Source organism: Patiria miniata, unplaced genomic scaffold (assembly GCF_015706575.1).
Source record: "Patiria miniata isolate m_02_andy unplaced genomic scaffold, ASM1570657v1 HiC_scaffold_1, whole genome shotgun sequence".
NCBI lineage: Eukaryota > Metazoa > Echinodermata > Asteroidea > Valvatida > Asterinidae > Patiria > Patiria miniata.
Genome location: NW_024037047.1, coordinates 26,852,537 through 26,875,560, shown reverse-complemented (window position 1 = coordinate 26,875,560; position 23,024 = coordinate 26,852,537). Strand labels below are relative to the sequence as shown.

Here is a 23,024-nt window from a genome sequence, read left to right as displayed (position 1 = left end):
AATAAATGCGATTCGAATCGTAACTTACTTCTCACAGCATGTCGAAATGGTGCTTTATAGGTGCCATACAAGAAATTCGACAAAACTGTTGTTCCAATACTAATCACATTATCAAAGGGAACCGAATTGAAGTTGACAAGAAACCCGTTGTGAATTGGTATTTATTGTCCGTGCACTGAAATAAGTGCAAGAGTTTACTAAAATATCGCCCTCAACAGCGCGCTTGACACCAACCAACTGTTGGCGGCGCCCTTTTCTGTTTTGTCCCGTTGCCAAGATTTTGTTGTTTACGTACTGTGTACACAAATAATGATACGGGAGACGTAGGCGTACGCTGTGTTACTAACGAGATCGGCTTGATAGCATTGATTGCACATGTTGTAAGCAATACAGTACATGTAGTAACGTTAATACTGCTCTGTCACATAATGAACTAATTTCCCGCAATTTTAGTGTTGTTAAGTTGGTGCAACAGAAGTTTAGACAACGCGAGAAACGAAAGACGTATTCGCCGAATTCGGTAATTCACAAAGATGCCTTCAGAGAGAAGATTTGACTTGCACAAGACGAGTTCGGGACGTGGTCTCGACTACCGACCAGAGTATTACTTTCCAGCTTCGGATTTCAAGGTGAGTTTGCATCACTGTCATGACTGGGGGAGATTTTACTGCCTTTCCCTCACCATAAAATGTCACTAAGAAGAAAATTGTGAGAAAAGAGCCACCATTCAGAGAATTAGGCCTAGAAATTTAACGATCGGCAGGGCCAGGTTTTTACTTAGGCTTAGCCAACAATGTCAATCATGAAGTTTAAATTTTGTGTAAAGGAGAGCTAGTCATAAAAAGGATGTTGATCAGAAAAGGTTTCTTATCAACGTCACTGGGTAAATTCTTTGATGTGTATCATGTATCATGTAAACATATTACAAACTATTATGGGTTTTTTTCCAGCTACATGTATATAATATTTCACTCACATAAATCCTGAAAATGCAGTTGTTTGGCATGTTTACAGTATCATGATACTATTAATTTTTAGTATTATAATTTTTCAATTCCTGACCATTCAATATGGGGGTATGCAGGTAGTTAAAGTTTTTTCTTATTTACACTGCTTTATTTACTGAAGGACTAAAATGCTTCATGATTTAGCACAGAGGGTAGTTTTGAGGATGTCAATTTGCTGTATTTTCTCCAATTTAACCATGATATTTATTCCCTTTTATGTCTGCAGACAACAGTCAACAATCCCTTGCCTCCAGAGTTGGCCAAACAGGATGAGATCATCAAGCCCTACACGACCACAACGGGTGAGACACACGATTATAAACACCATGACGCGATACTGGGCAACCCGCAGCACCAGAAGGCACCGGGTCACTGGAACGCTCACTACAACAAAGACATGCGGGAAAAAGTGAGTAGAAGTATTTTGGATTCACGAAGGTATTCAGGATGAAAAGCAAAAAGAAAACAAGATACATCTAACATTTAGTAACAAGGTTTCAGTTGCAAATTGTGACTGGACATTTGAAGGAAGGAAACAAGTTTTAAGGATAGAAAGCAGAAAAAAAAACATTTATTTTAGGGGATATTTCATTTGGGGATTATCGAAATGGAGGGGGAAAATACATTTTTTTAAGGAGAAAATAATTTTTAATTTGAAATAAAAATAGAATTCATATATTCAATATAGTAGAAACTTGTATTGATCTTGTTTTTATTGTGTGATTAAAAACTACATAATTGAGTACATTGTAATTAAGGAAAATACTGACATTGTATGTTCAGATGCAAAACAAAGCAAGATGGATCCATTTCATATGTTTGGGGTGGGGGAGGAGTTAAAAGGACACTCGGCCTATTTCTTTATACATGTACACTGATTGTTTTCATTAAACCACGTTTTAAAATTGAACATTTGAATTCGAAGTTGTTTACAGACAATGGATTTTTTTTTTCTCATTTAAAAAAAAATATTTTGGAGTGGCTTAACTTGGTTGGCATTTGAATTCTTCACGTTTAGTAATAAACCAACTAAACTGATCCATTTCCCCCCCCCCCAAAAAAAAAGGGTAAGCAGAATTCATTAAAAAAATGCCTCGCCTTCTTATCCCCACAGCTTCAAAATCGGCCGTGGAGGAAGCCCCTGACCATGGGCAACCAGGAGTCGGAGGTCCAGGCGAACTTCAAGGGAGCGCGAACCCAGCCTGGCGTCGACTTCAACACCATCATGAAGCCGCAAACCACCGACTTGATAGACCACCACAAGAGCATGCCGGCGCCGATGAAGGTAAGGTCCAAATCTTTAACATGAAACATAGGGTTCCCAGCCACCCTGGCAATCCGGGAAAACCTTGAAAAGGAGTTTTTGGAGAGAAGGGCATTTGGAGAGAAGCACAAAAAAAAACCAGGAAAAACTCAGAGAATTTGACAGTGTCTCTGTGATAACACCCCCACACCATCGCACACTTAAAAGTTTCCCGAGAAGTGTGAATAATTGCATGCCTGAATTTCCCTGGACCTCAGATCACACACCTAGAAAACCACACTCCTAGAAAAAACACACGCTATGAAAAATCCAGGTGTGCCTTTTTTCACAAGCACATGCCTGTGATTTTCAAATCAGAAGGACTGGTGTCTCAGAAGGCCATACAGTGCTTCTAATTTTGTTAGTCAGTTATTTGTAGCTATTCTTGTAATTTATCCTACCAAATACAAGCACACTGTATCAAGGTACGGTAAACAGCCCAAGGAGTTGCTTGTGATTCCTAGATTGAACACTTGTCCGTTTGCACATGAGTTATGAAATTTTGCAACTCGGCTCAGATTTGCAGCTGTGTATGATGTTATCAAAAGAAAGGAATTATTTCCAAGTTTTGGTTTTGCCTCTCCAGGACAACTTGCCCAAGTACAAGCCCTCGTTGGTCCGTGATGACGGCGCCCTCCAGCTGCTAGACCCCTACGTGCCCACCTCCCACCAAGCCCACAAACGCTTCAGCCGGCATGAGCTGGGAGGCTACCCGAAGAAAGATGCTGCCACCTACTGGCGATGCGAGGACTACCCTCAGGCCTGGGGTCACGGTACCAAACACAAGTGAGTTTAAGTGTTCTCCTTCAGTTGTCAAAGTAGTCTTGGTCCAGGACTGGATTTGGATTTTGTCCAGCTTATGTAGATGGTCCCAATTCGGGCGATTCACAACGCAGTGCGCCACCAAGAGTTTGCCACGAAGAGTTCATTTTTCCCAGTGCATTGTGGGAGATGGTCGACAAATTCACAGCGTGGGACATTTGAAATTGTTCGTTTTTCCAGTCAGTAGTTTCCTATAGGTATGCTTTGAGTATCTGTTTGCTCTTTTGCTTTCTTTTTATCAATGTGTTTTTTTTTTGAGGCGGCAGAACGCTATGCCCCAATCAAATTAGCTCAAGTTGTCAACTGACACTCATTCAAATGGGCCATGTTTTGTCGACCGTAAACTTGAAAAAGGGACTCTCCATGGCAAACTCTTTGTGGCGCACTGCATTGTGAATCGCCCGAATTACTGCTGGGCAATTAACTCAATTACTCGAGTACTCGCGAGTAGTTTATGCTACCTAAGTTATAGTTCTACTAGTGGTTTTTCATCTACTCGAGTACTCATCCTGGCACGAGTAGAAGCAGGTACTCGCGAGTAGCAGTCGAGGGATTAGGGTTCACGGCTTAATTCGTCCCCTGCTAACAGGGAATTACTCCCTCCACCTCACTCTCCCTAGAATTCCATTCGTCCCAAAAAAGAAAACTTTCAAGTAAAATGACCCAAAACATCGCACAGTAAGGATGTCTCAGTGCTGAAGTATGTGTTTTGACTTGCACGCTATTTGCTTGTAAGTTACTTCACGTCATACTAACATATGTCATTCTTCTGCTTTTATGGAAATTTGGTTAACGACTCGTGAGTACTCGACTACTTGCGAGTAATTTCTTTGTGAGTGGAATATCCAAGTGCCAAAGTTCCGAACGATTGCATTTGATTCATCTTGTTGTTGGCGCCCTCTGCAACCGCTGCAACGTGACCATGCTTGCCCACGATCGGTACTGGCTAGATCAAGACATTAAAACCCAAATCCGGTATTAAACCAGAGTTCATTGACTTTCCAGAACCATTCAGCACAGGTTAATGTGAATACATGTATTTACAACTTTTCTGTTTTTTTGTCTCTCCATCAGCCCGCTGCCAATGAACTCCGTCCCCCGCGAGCGGCCGCCGATGCGCGACGAGATGGTCTTCAAGACTGCCATCAAGGAACCGGTCCGCTGGCCCGAGAAGTTCCCCCGCGTGCCCCACAACGGCATCAAGTCCATCATGACCACCTCGTACGTCACTCCCTCGGACCCCAAGAACCGGGAGCTGTTCTCTTGCCCCGTCGACACGCCCTGGGTCATCCCCAAATCTGGTCCCAAGCAGACCTTCTCCGTTCCTTCCATGTACAACACCGAGTATCAAACCTATGCCAGCGGAAAGCCAATTTCTATATAAGCTTTTTCAGTTTCTTTTCAACTGTAAATACGACTGTATGATATGTTATTGTTTTTTTTAATGAAAGCACAGCCGACCTGTCAAAATACCGCCAGCCCTGGGCAACTTCGAGCAAGGACCAGTGGTTAACTAGTGGTTGGTTTGTGACGAACTTAGCGCAATGCGCACTAAAGTTGAAGTGCAAACGACTCTAGTCAAACTGTTGTCTTGTCAATGACCGTCGGAAAATGGCGGCGCACAATTATTTAACACTTGTTGTTTCTCTTTATTTACACAAATAAAAGTGATTGTGTATAGTTTAGGACATCTTACATAATCGCCAATATTAATGTACAGTGACAAAAGTGACATACATGTAATTGTAAACTAACATGGAAAAACTGTGCAATGAAAATGAAATTTAGCACTCACAGTTTTGTTTTCCGCCATTTTTGCTGATACATGTAGTTAGTCTCCTCTGCACTATGCTATGAAATTACTATTGATAACCAGCTATAAAACATGGAGCGACAAGCTGTAGTAGGCTAGTCCTGAATAGTTGTCTAGAGTAGTCCAATCATCATCGACTAGACAGTTCAGGCTAACTTAATCGAACTATGGTTCACAATAGTTCTTGCTCTAACTTGTCCCCTAATTTTGGAAGAAAATTGAGCACCGCTAACGATGGCAAGTTTTCTGTTTTTGATGGAATCTAGCAAACTACTTAATAAACTACCCCAACTTTGTACAATGTCCATTCCCAGGAGACCAAGGACTAACTATTGACTTATCAAAACCTGGCAGAAATTGTAATAACAAGTTTCAATATTTCTTGGTTATTTATAGGCTATGAAAAGCTGTCTATTCTGGCCACATTTTCCTCGGCCGCCACAGCTGTCCATTATAAACAGGTTCGGTTGTGCTAAAGCCATGTACATAACAAATTCCGTCCACAATTATATATAATTTTTTTTGTTTAAAGCCAGTGGAAAATTCAGCTTTGTAATTTTGTACTGTATTACAAGATGTGTACATTTAACTGACGAGTGCTGTCAGTGCTGATGTTAATAAATTTCACTCCAAAAACTCTAAATAAACAGAGTGCGTATACATAATTCTAAGTTATAGACTGACATTAGGCTACACGAGTATAAAATAGAGTATTAAAGTATCGAAAGAAGTTCAACTGTTTAGACTATTAGAGAGCAACATCCACAAGTTCCCCTCAACGGTGATGAAAATACAGTCGAATCTCGTTTGTACAAACTCTGTTAATACAAAATTCTGGTTATAACAAACATAAAGCCATAGTCCCGACTGTGCATTTATGTGCACAATGAATGGGACTGATGTTCCTCTTAATACACAATTTATATAACAAACAATTTGGCTAGGTCCGAACGAGTTTACGAGACTCTACTGTAGTGGGATTTAAATCCGGATTTTTTAAAATTCGGTTTGAATTCCACTATTCGGTTTCGATTTTGGAGACAGGATATTCTAAAAATTACATTAAAAAAAAGAATAAGCCGTCCATTTTTTTATTTTTTTTGCGACAGAGCCCAAGAAAACAACTTGAACATCCCCCAATTTGCTCCTTGATCTCTAACTGTGCATTCACTTGCTAGCGGTCTCTTTATTTTTGAATAGCCTGCCCATTGGAAGGCTTATCAGAGAGTTCCCAACCATTTTTTTTTTAACTCTGGAGTGTTTTGTCAAGGCCCGGTGGTTATTGAATCCTGTAAGCTACATGTACACTCTATATGCATACCCAATCATTGAGAGGGCATTACACGCGGCACCTCACTCGTCACTTTTTGTTGGCAAGACTGTCAGACTGCGAGATGAAATAGGATAACAGTTATTGGGTTTGATATAAAACAAATTTGGATAACCGGATTTTGAAATCATTGATTTCTCCCACTGCTACTTGCATGTACTGTGTAGGCCTAACTAGGGAGAAACAAATGTCTGAGTTTGATACGGACCTAGCCTGCAAAAAGACCCTCTGTGTCCGCCTGCCATATATATGCAGCTATAAGGCGCCCCCAACGGGCGTTAGTTGAGTTCCAGCTCCTTTCTCCCCCCTCTCACCCACCACATGACCCCCGCCCCGTTTTTTTTCTCAACAATTATACCATTATTATTTCTTTATTGCCTATCAGGTCCCTTAAGATTTGGAAGCATTTGTTTGCGCAACTTGTTATCACCTTTGTATGATGTTGCCCTCCCCAGGTCCCGCCCACTGAACAAATGAAGGATACACCGCACCGATTCAAGCCCCATTGAAAACAGTGTAAAAATCAAAGAAATTCAGGGCAAAATGACATGTGAGTTGACATCACTGGGATTTCTCAAACAAACAATTTAATTATTGTCTTGTCCTTCATCTATTCATATCATGTTAAGTTTTGGTGGGTTAGCCAATTACATTGGTTAAATATTTGTTAAACACAAAAACAAAATCACCTGCCGAAAGTGATATTTTACAAATAACATCCCTCAACTTTCTCAGGCAAATGTGACCCATTTTTCAATCGTAATTTTGTCAAACCTACAAACCAGGGAATTGTTTAGGGAAGCATCACCAAAAAGAGACTCCTACAGCTGCTTTTTTTTTAACGGAACATTTACAAGGAGCTATAATCAATAAGTCTAAACGCATTGTTATCAGTTTGGCAATCAATTCATACAAATCTAAGCAAAAAATAAAAAGCCCCAAACCAGGGAATTGTTTAGGGAAGGATCACCCAAAAAGAGACTCCTACAGCTGCTGTTTTTTTTTAAACGGAACATTTACAAGGAGCTAGGATCAATACGTCTAAACGCATTGTTATCAAATTGGCAATCAATTAGTACAAATCTAAGTAAAACATAATGAATTATACATCCATTTGATTACTTTGCTTTTTTTACATCCATTGCGTCCTGGAAGCCGAAGTGAGCATTGCCATTATACCAACTTAAATAGAAAATGGTACATATACTTGTTTTCTCGGGATAAACAGTAAAAACCAAGACATACAAATTAAAGGACAACAACAGAAAACAAAACCTAAACAGCTCCCGAAGGATCGCACAAAGGAGGCAAAGTCTTTGTCCAGGGTTCTCCTACAGTTGCTGGTTTTCTTGAAATGGAACCAGGGAATTGTTTAGGGAAGGATCACCCAGAAGAGACTCCTACAGCTGCTGTTTTTTTGTAAACGGAACATTTACAAAGAGCTATGATCGATATCTAAACGATCAATTTGGCAATCAATTCATACAGATCTAAGTAAAAACTAAAACTATATATACAGCCATTCGATTACATGTACTGTGCTTTTTACATCCATTGCGTACTGAAAGCCGAAGAGAGCATTTCCATTCTATGCATGTTACCAATTATAAAAACTATGCTAATTGTTAATCCAAGAATAACGATAAACTTACATAAATCGCTAAGCTGTTTCCATCTAAAACTTTAAAGCTAAGATTTTACCTTGTGTTGTTAATCTATCATCACAAATAACCAGAAAGGCCCATAACGGCCACTTAAAGAGCCCCCCCCCCCAAAAAAAAAACAATAAAATAAAATAAATACATAAATATATAAATACATAAAAAAATAAAGTAAATAAGAAAATGGAGGAGCGTCAAAATACTGCAGCTTGAGTTTAAGCAGCCTTAACTGAAGCTTCTCGGTGCACTGAAATTTAGGATAAAGTTCTGGAAACCGTACCCCCCCCCAAAAAAAAAACCCCTCCCCAACCCATTAAATTAACAACAACATGATTTTGCCCCTTTTTTTCCTTGTTTCCCTCTTTTTGATCTCCTTTTTTCTTTCCTTGTCCTCCTCGCGACGGAAAAACCACTAAAAAATATAAATATTCGAAGTGTTGCATTGAAAATCAATCCCTTACATTACCCTATGAAATAAACCCTGACATTGAGGTAGAATAAACGAAAGAGTGCGCTTAGAGATCATGGGCATCGCCAGGATTTTTTCCAGAGGGGCAAAGCCCATTTCCCCAAAAATCCCTATATTTTTCATCGTTTTAACCGTTTGATAATTTGTTCTAGGGTGGGCAGAGACACCCCTCCCTCCCCAACCCATTAAATTAACAACAATATGATTTTGCCCCCTTTTTTTTCCTTGTTTCCCTCTTTTTGATCTTCTTTTTTTCTTTCCTTGTCCTCCTCGCGACGCCCATGTAAGAGATGACACCATCTTTATTTCTTTTTCAGGAACTCATCCTGCATAGCCGGGATAAGTCCCTTCTGGAAGGTGACGTCCAACAGCTCATCCACGTCCGCGATGTTCGGATACTGATGCAGGGCCCACTTGAGGTAGGTCTCGAACTCGTTCCAATCCACGGAGCCGTCTGCGTCCATGTCAATGGCTGCGAGAGCCTTCTTGGTGTCCGAGCAGCGGTAGCAGGAGAAGTAGGGCGCCATGAAGCCGTTGTAGAAGGAGTCGAACTGCAGCATCTCGTCTCCCTGCACCTTGTCCTTGAGGTCCCACTCGTCCCAGATCTTACGGACCTCAGCCAGGAGGTTCGCTGCGTGCGGTCCCTTGAGCTGGAACTCGTCCATGGCGTCTCTCATTTGCTGGTTGAGACTGCCCCCGGCTCGGTCGAAGAGCATGGCCAGGCCCAACATGCTCATGTATTCTTCCCGTCTGCAAAGTTTACAAAAAAGGGGGTAATTTGAAAAGAATTGAGGCTGCGCTAAAATCAATGGAAACTTTGTCTGCAAGCAAACATGTAATGGGGGAACCACCGACATAAGGCTGGATAACTGAGTTTGTGGAGCACCGGACCATCGGGAGGTCGGAGGTTCAAATCCCGCTCAAGTCAATTTCTTTCTTCAGTATTAAAATGAAGTTTCATTGGTACATGAAGGCAGCACAAGAATGCTGCACTCCCCCCCCCCAAAAAAAAAGTTTGGTGAGACGGACAGACCCGCTGCACAGAGCATCCCATTTGGGGCAACGTTAACACTGAAGCCTACTCAAACGCATCAGAGAGGATGGAACGAAGACTTAAGTCCCTGTTACAACTGATAATGTAGTAACCAACGGATAATGTAACACCGACCGATAATGTCACACACATTGACCGATACTGTATCACTAACCGATAATGTAACAGAAATTGACCGATAGTGTAGTAAAAATGTTCAACACTATCAGTCGATTGTTGTTACATTATCGGTCTTAACCGATAATTTCTGTTACATTATCGGTTAGTGATACAGTATCGGTCAATTTTTGTGACATTATCGGTTGGTGATACATTATCAGTTGGTTACTACATTATCAGTTGTAACAGTCCCCCATGAGGGCGCACTGTGCCAGAGTTCTTTTGATTTGACTCTGTCAAATGGACTTCGACGTAAGAAGATCTTTATACCGACGTAAAAGTACCCTCAAAAGGTAAATACATGCATCATGTATATGCAAATTGATCAGTACTTTCGTTCTTTACTTCTTTACGTAGACAGGGAAAGACCTGTAGCGTAAACTTCAGGACTAATCTTTTTTTTTCTAATAAGATTTAAAATACTCTTTTTTTTCAAACCTGCCAGTTCGGAGGTCTTCCAGAATGAGTTCCTTCATCTCATGCGCCAGCTCCAGCGTGAACTGTGGATCTTCCCCGAAGAGGTTGATCAAGCGCGCCTGGATCATCTCCTTGCTGGCCATGGTGGTGATTCGCACGGGAGCCTTCTCTCCGAAGAAGCTGGCCAGGTCGAACTCCTCAGGCTTCAGACCGAAGACGAAATCGGTGGCTCGGGCACCGAAGACCGGCTGCTTGATGTGTGGGTCTTTTCCCGTGCTGATCTTGGTCACATTGATGGCGGCTTTTCTCAGGTAGGTGCAGTTGTACTTGTCCAGGACCTTCTTGTTGCCGAGGCGGATGAGATTTATCAGGGTGACGCAGGACGGGGCGTTGCCCATGGAGGCACCCTCGGCGCAAACACTGGCCCAAATACCGTCGGCACCGTCCATGAGAACCTATCGGTGAGCACAATATGAAAGGGAAGATATAAAATTTGCAAACATCAAAAACGGAAATGATCTAATTATCACGAAATACCTTTGGATTGTTAGGGAATGACGGTCTCAGTAAAATCATGGGCCCTGGTGTGCTGACATTTTCCACAAAAATTGGCTTTTTCAAAAACTGCACGTAATTTTTTATATTTAGTTATTCCGCATTTTCTTTGCAATCAATTACACACATGCGAAGGGGTACAAACCTGCTATACTGATTCTCTGACCTTTTACAAATCCCCATTTCCCAAAAGTCTGTAAATTGCTCCGTTTCATTTAAGTGGTTCAAGTGAGCCAAACTACAAGAACATGATTGGTTTTCTTTGTTTCTCCAGCATCCACAAGCCCAAAACGTGAAACAAGCATATTTTCTACAACACACTAATCCTCCAAATCCATTTAAGTCTGAAAATTGCAGCAAAAGCAAATGTTGTACATTCCCTTTAATTGATGTCACAAAAACAAGGCATCAGTTTGACAAAGATAAATTGCAAGATGTTCATGTAACATCCTCTTGATTTATAATATCTTGTCGATTTTGATGACAACATTATACTCATAATTGTCGTATGAATCGGACTATTATTTTATACAACACAGTGTTTATGAGGCCCAGAAATATCACACTGTAGATTATAACCCTTCTCATATTGGTAGAATAGAATTTAAAGGCAATATCACAACCTAAAACGCAGGACAATTTGCTCCGAACTAAACAAAGGATTCATTTATACGCTGGTACTTGTCAATGTAGTTGGCGAGCTCATTGCTGCATTTTATTTTGGGAACGTGACATGTCAGTAGATACTTTCAACTGCTTCTACTCACATGCAGAGCTGTGGCATCGCAATAGCCGAACTTCTCGTGCACGTGAACAAGCAGGTGGCCCTTCCAGCCGTGATCAGTCATGACTTTGCGGATGTACTTGGCCCACATGCCACACTCCTCCGGCAGAGACTTCCCTCGGGGCTCCTCGAACATCAAACCGAAGGGACGCCGATCGGCCGGCAGGTCGGCGAGGTAGGACACCACGTCGAACACCCGGTCGGAGTGGTCGGGCATGGTGTCCGGCAGGTCACGGAAGCTGTACATCACCTTGGCCTTCGGGCTGAGGTTCTCGAAGCACCAGTTGTTCCACTTGTTGAGCAACTCGCACAGGTCCTGGATGGAGAAGTTGTCGAAGTCGTAGACCCCATCCCCCAGATCCACCTCGAAGATCACGGAGTACAGGCCGGCTGGTTGCAGCTTTCGGATGCCAACGGGAACATTCTCCGTGTCTGGTACTCTGTTTTTCGCACCTGGTTGTTGAAAAGACAGTAAAGAAAAGATCTCGAATCAGAACCTGATCATCACCTGAGTTTATGCTGTACCTGCTGCTATGTACATCAAATTCGAACCAGCCCACTGATTCCGTTAGCTCGGTGGTCGTGTGGTAAGACATCTGCACTAGAAAGAAGGAGGTCGTTGGTTCGAGTCCCACCGAGTGATTTTTTTCCCCAACTTTCACTCTGGAGGTAACACACTGAGTATACAGTGTTGATACGTCTGTGAAGAGCAAAACTTTATTTGATTTAAAGCACCCAACGCAAAAGTCCATTTAGAAATAGAATTAGAACCTCTCAGTTTATTTTTTGGCAAGAATACATTCAGCTTTGAGTGTAACATGACGACAGTGTGAAAAAGTCGCTTCGCTGGACCAGGTATCCACACAAAGTTTTTGGTTTAGCCTTTATACGGTTTAGCCTGTATATGTCACACGGTAAACAAAACAAAAGTTGGAATGGGCAACATGGGTTGATTATTCGACCAACGATATAGGCGAATAGTTAACATGTTCAACTATTGGGGAAAACTGCCTATACATATGGCGTTGTTTATATTTTGCCCAACGAATTACTTACCCAAAATTTTTACAGTGCGGGTAAACCGTTTGAATAATAGCTGCATTAAGTTGACTGATCCTTCAGTCTGTCTGATTTGCAAAGCACTTGGGTGCTTGTGGAGTTCAACTTAAAAGGCTTCTTTTTGCAAAATAAGTAACTTAACCTATAGGCTACAGACTTGAAGTCCACAACCCAACCCTCTTCCCCCGTCTCCCAAAAAGAAAAGACCCCTTTGCATTTCATCAATGTTAATCGTAAACGACGAGTCTAACAATTGTTATGATGTAGCTCAATCGAGTCAGTAGTAGTGCAAGTCGAAACAAGTCACTATACAAGCCACAACAAGCAACGTCAAGTCAATCAGTCTAAAGTCATTCAGTCTAAAGTCAAGTCAAGTCACAATATTCGAATAAGCCGTGACAAAGATGAAATTCCTTAGTCATTAATGGTCACCTATTACTTGTGACTTGGAGTGCGTACCTTCAGTGATCTCAGAGAAAGCCCACAGGCCTTCGGGATCCTCCCCTTTCTCCTTCAGTTCCTTGATGAAGATGTCGTCAACGCGAGTCATGTGCGAGAAGGAGGCAACGATGGTGTTCTTGAAGCCGCACTTCTTGACCTCCTCGTAGATCTGCCACTTGCTCTCCAGGGTGTGGCCCCGCAGCTGCCCCACGGTGCTCTCACGGATGGAGTTGTCTAGCACAAAGACGTCCAGATCCCGGAGGACCTGGTACTTCTCCAGCGCCTTCGAGACATCCTGCTTGTAGCTGTCCACAAGCCCCTGCGATCTCATCGATTTTTGCGTGTTCTGTTTCTTCCCGGAATCATCGTGCGTCTTTGATTTCTGTCCACTGGCCCCGCCACCCATCGTGCTTTTCTGCATTTTTGGAATGAAACATTGATTCAATGTTTAGATTAAACTTTAGATTGCTCCTTTGAAAATATTGAAGACCGTTTCCTAAATTTCTTTGCACATTAATAATTAACTGATTTCCAGTGTTCACCAGATGAAACTTACAATTTTGACTCACGACTTCTGGAGAGCAGATTCCAATGATTTAAAAGCAAATGCTTTCAGAAGTGTCAGGTGCACACTTTTTTGCCTAGACTGCCACTGCCTAACACAACTATTTAACCAAAACTACTGTCAAACAGCCCCTTGTACAAAAGCCTCGTTTATAACCAAAAACCCAAACAAAATGTAAACACCGCAACCAAGACCTGAACTCTATAAATTGTCTTGAAGTAGAAAATCAAAAAAACGCAGTGGACCGGGACATAATATGGACAAAGCGAATGAGAGCCAAGTTAAAAAAAGTTTCTCATCCAGGCGTTTTAAAAAAAGAGAAAAAAAGGGGGGAGCTGGATGATTTTTGTTTACAGAAGAAGGCGGATTTTCAAAATGGCGGATCGGTTGTTCCATTTTCCATACTCTCTTTATAGCTCCATGGTATAACATTGTGTCCAAAGGAAACGTAACACTTTCTTTAAATAGCTACATTTGCTGGGGGAAAAATGTATTACTGATAAATATACATGCATATGGACAATGTACTTGCCAAACATTTTTGCAAGAAATAAATCTAAAAAAAAAAAAAATAGGAGGAAGTGGGCAGCAAACAAAACCAAAAAAAACAAAAAAAAACCGGAACAGAAACTTTTCTTGTTTTTTTTTCCATTTCTTAACTGGTACCCATGCAAGCCCACAATGGTCCCTATATCGTGAACCTCGGCCGGTCAGGCTCAAAGCACGCATATCGCCCGTCTCGGCCTTTAAGTTTGTCGACAAAACTGAGCCGCTTGTTCGTTGATTATCAAACACAAATCAAACTTTGCCTACAATCAATTTTGAAAAATGGGGCCTATACCAACAACACTGGTGTGCAGCACAATCATGCACTCATTATTGCGCGTATACACTGCAAAATCTGTAGTGTTAATTTAACACCATTCGGTATATAGGACAACACCAGTAAAATTTAACACCAGATGGTCCTATATAGATACCAATGGTGTAGATTTAACACTGCAGTTTTTGCAGTGTACGAAGCCTCACTCCATTGAAGAGAAAATATAGGTTTTCCCGGCCAATTTCCTGAAATTTTGCATTCACTTTTGAAAATCGATCATTCCTTTTTGTCTGAATTTACAAGCACGTCTTTAATCCCATTTCAATTCAATGTTTTCATTGCCCGTGCATTTTGGTTTTGAGAAACAGACGGCCAATTACATTACCTGTGCATTCATTTACGTAGGCATATCTTTTTTCTAAATTGATTTCAGGTACAGCTACTTTGATTGACAGTTAATGCAAAAGAAACCCCTAATTGTATCTGGTGCCGAACGCATTAAACTAAAAGTGAAATAGAATGGTGAATGTTTGAAATCGCCCTCTAAAAGCGAAACAGAAGTCTTGTAAATGAATCTGAATGGCCATAAACGAAAGGTGCTGCTCAATTACTTAATTGATTGAACTGAAATGGAATCGAATGCTCTGGTAGCGAAAATGAAACGCGTGTTCAGAGCGATTCTGAAATTCAGACGAAAATTAATGACCGATTTTCAGAAGTGAATGAGCATTCTAAAAGAAATTGGATGGGAAAACCTATATTAGAGAAGGAAAGGAACCAACACGCTTCAGATGCGGAGTACAGTCGTCGGTCAAGTTCCATTTTATCGCTGTTGCCGTATGTTTATGCAACCCATGGTAACACGCTATTCGTCATCAGCTTGACACCACCATAAAGAGGGGGGGGGGGGAATTCCATACATGGCTTTGAAAAACAGGTGTTTTTTTTTTCATGGTTCAATGTGGAACGGTGTATTTTTCCCTCGGTCAGGCTATCATTAAGAGTTTTGCATCCCTCCAATGCATAGCGCTTGTAAGATTGTAGTTTGGTTCTTTGACCTGACACTTCTCCCATGCCTTGACGCTTGTATTATTGTGCGTCAGGTATTAAACTGCCACCTGGCTGAAAATATACGAATCTGACCGTACTTGATCCAGCTGAATTTAAAAAAAATGAAAATGCATAGGCCTACTGTTCATTTCACACGTTACCTTGGCACCTATGCGAGCCCACAATGGTCCCTATTTCGTGAACCACGGTCGGCCAGGCTCAGCACGTAGCCCGTCTCGGCCTTTTGAATTTGTCGACAAAACTGTTCGAGAATTATCAAACGAAAATCAAACTTTGCCTATACAAATGATTTTGATAGAGATTAGGCCTTCCACTATAAGAGAAGGAAAATAACCGACACGCCTCAGATGGGGATTACAGTCGTCGGTCAAGTTCCATTTTATCGCTGTTGGGGTATTTGTTGATGCAACCAATGGTAACACGCTATTCGTCATCAGCTTGACACAACAGAAGGGGGACTTTCATACTCATCTGCTTTGAAAAACAAGTGTGGTTTTTTTCATGGTTCCTATGAAATATCTAGAAACCAAAAGAGAAAAAGGTATATGTTTCCCTCGGTCAGGCTATTATTGAGCGTATTGTATTAAGCGTTTTGCATCCTTCCAATGCCTAGCTAAGTACTTTCGATCTTGTTTTCCTTATGGTCAGGTGTTCTCATCCGAGCATGTTTTTTGGTTGTCATTATACGTTGACTGCAACGCATTCATCCCCCCACACCGAACTCACGGTCCTCGATTCACCGATGATGTTGCGCATGTGTCCTCGATTCACACCATAAACAAACGCACACTAGCGCACAACCACTGGACTACAACCGTACAGCCCCTCCTCCCATTTGGATAATCCTCTACACTTCGAAACAGTTCTTGTCAAAGAGGCATTCGTTTTCCCCCAGAGATGTAATGTATTCCTAAGGTCACGAGCTATAGGCTCTGCCCGTCACGTCCGTAAACATTTCATTTTGAAATCAGTGGTGGAGGGAGGTAGTGTAAGAAAGCGCTTTATCACAACACATAGCCAGAAAGCTTGCTTTCAAGGATAACGTCTATTATCCCGTTCGGAATGCTCTCATTAGTGACGGTCCCCCAACATAGGGAAAGGGAAAACATTCAGTACCAGAAAATACATACAAACTACCATACAATCGACCCAAACAGTAATTTGGTGTTGCTCAAGAAGGATCGTACAATCGACAAACATAAAGTTTTACTGAGACCTTGATTATTTTAACAACATTCCTCTACGAGTCAAAACAAAATCATACAATGACTCATTAATTGCCTCTTCAGCGAAGAAAGGGACTTTTTGAGCGGTCCGTTTTGATAGTTCGTTGTAAATACTCCGACATAATGTGGGTAAAAATGTATTTATTATATCATACTTCACAAGTGTTGTGTTCAAATAGTATGTACTGACCCTTTCGACATCGGTCGAACTATTGACCCAGAATTTCCTAGCCAAACATCAGCTCACCAGCTCCACTAAGAAGAACCAAGATTGGACATGCAGCTCTCTATTTATTACTGTCAATAGTACCTCTTTTTTTTTTAAGGCACCGGTGAAAAACAGTAAAAAGAAAACTGACTTAAAACGAAAAGCCCTATATATTGCATGAGTGGAAACGTATGAGAACATTTTAGTCGTTTGCTGGATGAACGTTGGCCTGATTGTCCTTTGTCAGGTTATCGAGCAGTTCGATTTTCTTCTTTAAAACTTTCCATCCACCCGAATGTTCTAAATCGTAAAAAAAGGGGCTAAACTTGACAAAACATATACAGACAAAAAACGGGGATGTACATGGTGAGTAAAAAAAAAAGCGAAACCCAAATATCGGGACCATTGTTTTAGTGGAGTTGTGCATTTGGCCCTTTCAAAATCTAGGATAAAAAAGCCCAATTTATAGGCTTTCTTTAAGTACAAGAATCATTCAAATCACTCATGTACTTTTCAAGTTACGGAGTTTTAAACACAACCACAGTTTTAAAGTTCTGTCCACGGATCACAAGAATGTAAGCGCTCTTTCAGCAAAACGAAAACAAATCACATAGTGGAAGATCGCACACCGTCCTTTTTTTGTCATCCAGGGACAGAACTTTAAAACGATGGTTGTGTTTAAAGTTCCATAATTTGAAAAGGACATAAGTGATTTGAATGATTCTTGCACTAAAAGAAAGCTTAGGAATTGGGATTTCATGTCCTAGATTTTCGAAGTGCTACATGCAGAACTTCACTTAAACAATAGTCCCCATATTTGGTTTCGCTTTATTGACTCACCCTGTACATGTAATAATATAGAAGTACATTTTAGTATAAGAATTATCGATAATTGCTTATACATGGACTTACGTGTGTACTTATGCGGTGTTACAGTCCCCGACGATTTTGCTTGCCTGCAGTATATACCAGATATTTACGGAATGAGACGGCAGCACGTGCACAATATACATGCTTTTATACACCTTTCAAATGCGCTGGCCGGACAGTATTATTGTGAGTAACTATGGAGTCGGTCAGTAAACTCTTCCCAATGTAGGCATGGACACGTATTGTTCGATCAAGGTTGCTTTTCGCAAGATGTAGGTCGCAGGGCAAGCCCGTATATACTTACAAGCTGATTTACCCGATCATAGATCGGGTAGGGCGTATTTGTGTTGGGGTTGAAAGTGTGGGGAGTTAAATGTAAATGGGGGATTTAGTTGAGAAGACATGTAGCTATAGAAAAGCAATTTACGGTGACGCGATCTGAGGCAATTTCTGACCACGTACGATAGTAAAACAAAAGATCATCTTTTAAACATCATTTTCGAGTTTGGAGTCATTGAATCAGCTGTTCTGAGCAAAAGAATATTATAGTAGGCTACAATTTTTATTCGGGGAAGAAAAAGTGGGGGTAGGGAACCAAACGATATTGCCCGCTTTAAAATGTTGGGGTGGGGGTCCCCCATCCCCCACCGATTGACGCTGCGCCCATGATAATTATGTACCATGGCATGTATAACTGTCTGTAAATTTTCCCGTTGGTCTGTTAAATTGCATTTTGTGAGGCAGTCGCGTTTGTTAATGTGGGAAAACTGAGTTGAAAGACTTACCGTATAGTACACAGGCGAAGGCTGATTGTACTGTTTTGACAATAAATCATAATGGAATAAAACGTGAAGGTGGCATTTGCAATAAAAATGTTGAGTGTGTTACCATAAAATTACATAGTCTGAATCATGGAGGAAGGTCATTATGAAGGTACAGTATTGGACTCTTCAACAAACGTAAACTTGAACTTCTTACAATTTGCGAGACCTGCGAGGAAAAAGTCGATGTAACTATTTTATTCAGGTTGGCATGGTTCAACCATAATATAAGCAAGGCCAAACAGCCAACAACCGCCAATATTATTATTTATGCACTCTTCGTTATTCCAACCCAACATAGTTCAAAGATCACAATATTTGAAGCAATGCATCGATCCCTCGTTGATTTACCCGATCATTGATCGGGTAGGGCGTAGAGTTGGGGATGAAAATGTGGGGAGATGAATGTAATTGGGGGATTTAGTTGAGAAGACGTGCAGTTATAGAAAAGCAATTTCTGTGGTGCGATCTGAGGCAATTTCTGACCACTAAAACAATTTTTTTAGCAAAAAAAATAATCTTTTAAACATCATTTTTGAGTTTGGTGTCATTAAATCAGCTATTCTGAGTAATAGAATCATTCAGATACATTTAGTAGCTACAATTTTTATTCGGGGAAGAAAAGTGGGGGGGGGGACCAAAAAAGTCTCCACCGCTTTAAAATGGGGGGGGGGGGGGGGGGGGGAGGGGTTCCCCGTCCCCACCGATTGACGCCCATGATAATTATGTACCATGGCAACAGTCTGTAAATGTTACCGTTGGTCTGTTAAATTGGCATTTTGTGAGGCAGTGGCATTTGTGAGAAAACGTATTTGAAAGGCTTGCCGTAGTATACAGGCGAAGGCTGATTAAGAAGGTCATAATTAAGTTTCAGTATATTGGACTCTTCAACAAACGTAAACTTGAACGTCTTACAATTTGCGAGACTGTCTGCGAGGAACTTGTCGAGTCAACTGTTATTCAACTTGGGTCAACCATCTATATAAGAGCAAATTGTACTCGGCCTCCGAGAAATGTTTGCTCCTGAAACGATCTGAGACCGCGGTCTTTTGCGACGCCAAAATCGCTCCACGTCCGTGGAAAAATGTGGGGGGTGTCTTCCACCGGATCGGACACATTTTCGTTGATTTTTTGTGTGACTGCGTTTAAGATCGCGATGTTTGAAGCAATGCATCGATCCTTCGTTGATCCCAGACAGGCCCCCGAAATTATAACGCAACACTGTGGCGGGCAGCGAACTCACAACGCTCAGCCTTGGTGGAAGCATGGAGCTGTATTAACACACGATGGAAGCAACAGAGCACTATCACGTCACTCACATGCTTGTGCTTCAAATCATGCAAATAGCAAGCACCGTAGACCCAACCTCGTTTCCAGGGTGTGGAGCAGGCTGCAGTACGCGTTGCCATCGACAGTTTTGCATAGCCCGGAAATACTACGCAGTGTAGACTTTCGATTGGTCAGACCGCGCAAGGCATACTTAATGTGTAGTCCTTCTGAGTATTCGTTGCACTCGGCGCAGGGGCGGCAAGCGAAGCATATGAAAGAATAGGGGCACTCGGTGGCCACGCACCATGGAGAAAAAATATTTTACCAAGGTCACCCCATCCACAATTTGCTGAACGCTTTTGCAGAACGGCTGAGTAGAACACGTAAACGAAACCCCTACGTTGACCTCGCTGACCTCGCACAGTCTAGACTCGCAGAAAAGCCAGCACAGGGGGCGGCCAGGCAGTCAACGTGAAAGCGCACACGACGGCAAATTCCTGTGCAAAATACATCACGAAAAATAGACGAAAAGGATCGCCGGTCCGTACGGGAAAATCAGGACGACCCGAAGTGTTCGACCCGGCGGAAGACACCCTCCGTATTTTTCCACGGACGTGGCGCGATTTTGGCGCAGCGGGAACCCGCGGTCTCGGATCCTTTCATGAGCAAACATCGTCTCGGAGGCCGACTTAAACTCTCTCTTATATATATAGATTGTGCTGCGCCTTTTGCCTCGTGGTATGGACAAGGGCAGACCCAGGATTTTTTGGGGGGAGGGGAGAGTGTCATCAGCAAATCATATGCTGAAATGAAAAAAAAAAAATTATCTCCGGACACTTGGCCTCCATAAAATCAATAGGTGTGTGTGGGTGCGTGTACAGGCATTACATTCACTGTGTGGACTTCCGAACAAAAGATGTCCACATAAACCAGGTAGAGAAGACACTGTGCGGACTTGGGCAAGTCCACACAGTGTTTCCCCATTTCTGGAAAACAGGTTTAGAGGCATTTTTGGGTTAGGTTTATCTGTAGCAGAATGAAGAGAAACACTAAAGGGAATCATAGAAACAAAATTGGGTTGAAAGAGTTTTCACAGTTTGAGAAAAATGATTTTTTTCACTGGTTTTTCTTAACTACACGAAAGCAATGGAAAGTCCACACTTGGTATGTAACGTAAACTTGGGTGGGTGGGTGTGGGTGTGTGTGTGTGGGGGGGGGGGGGGGGGGCAGGGGGCTGTTCAAATCCGACCATCGTTAACGCTGTAATTTCAGAATATTGTACACAAACCCCCTTTTGAATGTGGAATTCTCTGCATTCAAACCGCTTGTCCAGCTCCGATATCCAAGGTTCTCCCACTGTATCTCCCTCAGTCACCTTTCACTACATAGGTCCAGCCTTTCATCATTGCCAACGCAACCTCCCAGAAGCCGGTGCCAAGGTGTTCATAAGGTAACAAGCTTCAAGGCACCCTTCACACTCCTACTCCAAGCCGATATAGTTTACCGAATTCCATGTGAATTCGGCACAGTCTACATCAGCAAAACTGGTCGGAACCTTTCCATCAAAATCAAAATGGTCCCTTCATTGGTTTAATGATCACTCATTACTCACTGCTCCGTCGACCCAAGTGGCTGCTTGAGACGAAATGCGATGACGCACACGCCAAACATCTCGACTTCTCATGCAGCTTCGAGCTCATCCGTTGTCTCAACCCCTGCATCATCCTTCACCGTCCTTACCATGGTCTTGATTGGCCTCCCTCTGCTTGGTTTCCCGTGCTTAGGTTCCCACAGTATCACCCGACTTGCTCGCAGCCCAAGGTATTGTCTGTACTTTATACCTTCTCCGAGACTTTTGGCAGGTTGCTGTGGAGCTCGTTGTTTGTAATACGGGCCTTCCAGCTGACGTACTGTGCCATCCTGAGCATCCGGGTGTATGTAGCACCCATCAAGAGACTCGCTCTGGGCTACCGTGCGAGAAGAATCGTCTCATCTGCTTGGAAGTATCAATTAACCCCTCTTTAATTCGACTTTGAATGTCAAAAAAAAAAAGACGCGCGCAATAATGAGAAAGCATACTTCCGTCCAAGAGTGAGGGGTTTATAAATTGAAGTCGAAGATGAGTGTTCAAACCGTATGCATGTACAATGTACTGTAGTTCATAATTATATACAACCAAAATTATCATATCATCTCATGTTTACAAAAAAAAATGTTGTCCCACTCCGCTCCCATCATTAGAGTTCGACAAGAACCAGAGACTGTTCTGTCTGCTATTCATGTGTCGCTTTTAAAAATCTTCGATGACAGTTTAATCATTACTAAATAAGTTTGATTTGTTGTTCATTAAATACCGCGGCAAGAATATGCCACATGTGTTAAAAAGAGCCTGCAGAGGGCGCTGTTTTGTTCTTGCAGTCTAGTACATGAGTCTAGGAGATGGGGAGTGTGCGAATTAATTTGTGACTGTTTGATGGCAGACTGAATTAATTTCCTGTCATCACTGTCAATTTAGAAATTCTTTTTTTTTTTACAATGAAATTTATGTTTCTTGAAGAGATTTACAGTTTAAGTTTTAGTGGGTATTGTGCTCTCACACCTCGACAACTCTTTCTCATAAATTAAATGCTCTCTTAGATATTTATATTTTATGAACAATAGGATCTCCCTCAGGATTGATGATACATTTACATTTCTGATTTAATTTTTTTTCTTCTCCCTTTTCTGTCATTGTTTGTAATTGTTTAATTGATTCCCCATCGTGCTGTCTCCTTTACCGCTGGCCTGCGCACCGCTCGCTTTCATCAGCATTAACATCCTTGGAGTGACTCGAACCTAGGTGTGGTTGTGTTTATTTATTCATTCACACCCATCATCCCTCCAGCTGGCCTCCACATTAAATCGGTATTTTAATACGGCGGCTGCCATCTTGAATTCTTCGTAAACGGCAACCCAAGGACTCTGTTCGCCGATCACTCGAGAAAGGGGTTTCAAATACACACGCTGAAACCGGCCCGAGTTCCTGTTCCTTCCTTTCATTATTTAAATCAGGGTGTTCCAAATCCAATTTACAGAATCACATCTCATCCATCCATCCTCTTGACAGCGAATCTTGAAGTTCAGCTACAAGCTCCTCCCCCCCCCCCACCCCTTGAAAAAATGTACTAGATGTATTCAACTCAGGGAACCAACCAAATTTCTCAGGCGCTCAGAATGATAATTTATAACCATGTAACTTAACGAGTTCGCAGATACAGCCTCAACCTTGCCAGTTAATCGAACCGACCGCATGTAAAT

At 41.9% G+C, this 23,024-nt stretch overlaps 2 protein-coding genes across 2 annotated transcripts; one reads left to right on the top strand and one right to left on the bottom strand.

Annotated features, from left to right (window-relative positions):
• Positions 1–298: 298 nt before the first annotated feature.
• LOC119727139 lies at positions 299–5,592 on the top strand. Its single transcript, XM_038199008.1, has 5 exons — positions 299–629; positions 1,234–1,416; positions 2,122–2,292; positions 2,897–3,096; positions 4,207–5,592. The coding sequence occupies exons 1-5, from the start codon at positions 534–536 to the stop codon at positions 4,514–4,516; spliced, it is 960 nt and encodes a 319-aa protein (XP_038054936.1). The 5' UTR covers positions 299–533; the 3' UTR covers positions 4,517–5,592.
• A 2,699-nt stretch (positions 5,593–8,291) lies between these two features.
• Positions 8,292–17,763, bottom strand: LOC119727133. The gene is made up of 5 exons (XM_038198997.1): positions 17,680–17,763; positions 12,893–13,289; positions 11,358–11,827; positions 10,057–10,490; positions 8,292–9,155 (listed from the first exon to the last, which is right to left on the bottom strand). Exons 2-5 carry the CDS (start codon positions 13,278–13,280, stop codon positions 8,708–8,710), a joined length of 1,740 nt encoding a protein of 579 aa, XP_038054925.1. The 5' UTR covers positions 13,281–13,289; positions 17,680–17,763; the 3' UTR covers positions 8,292–8,707.
• Positions 17,764–23,024: the final 5,261 nt, after the last annotated feature.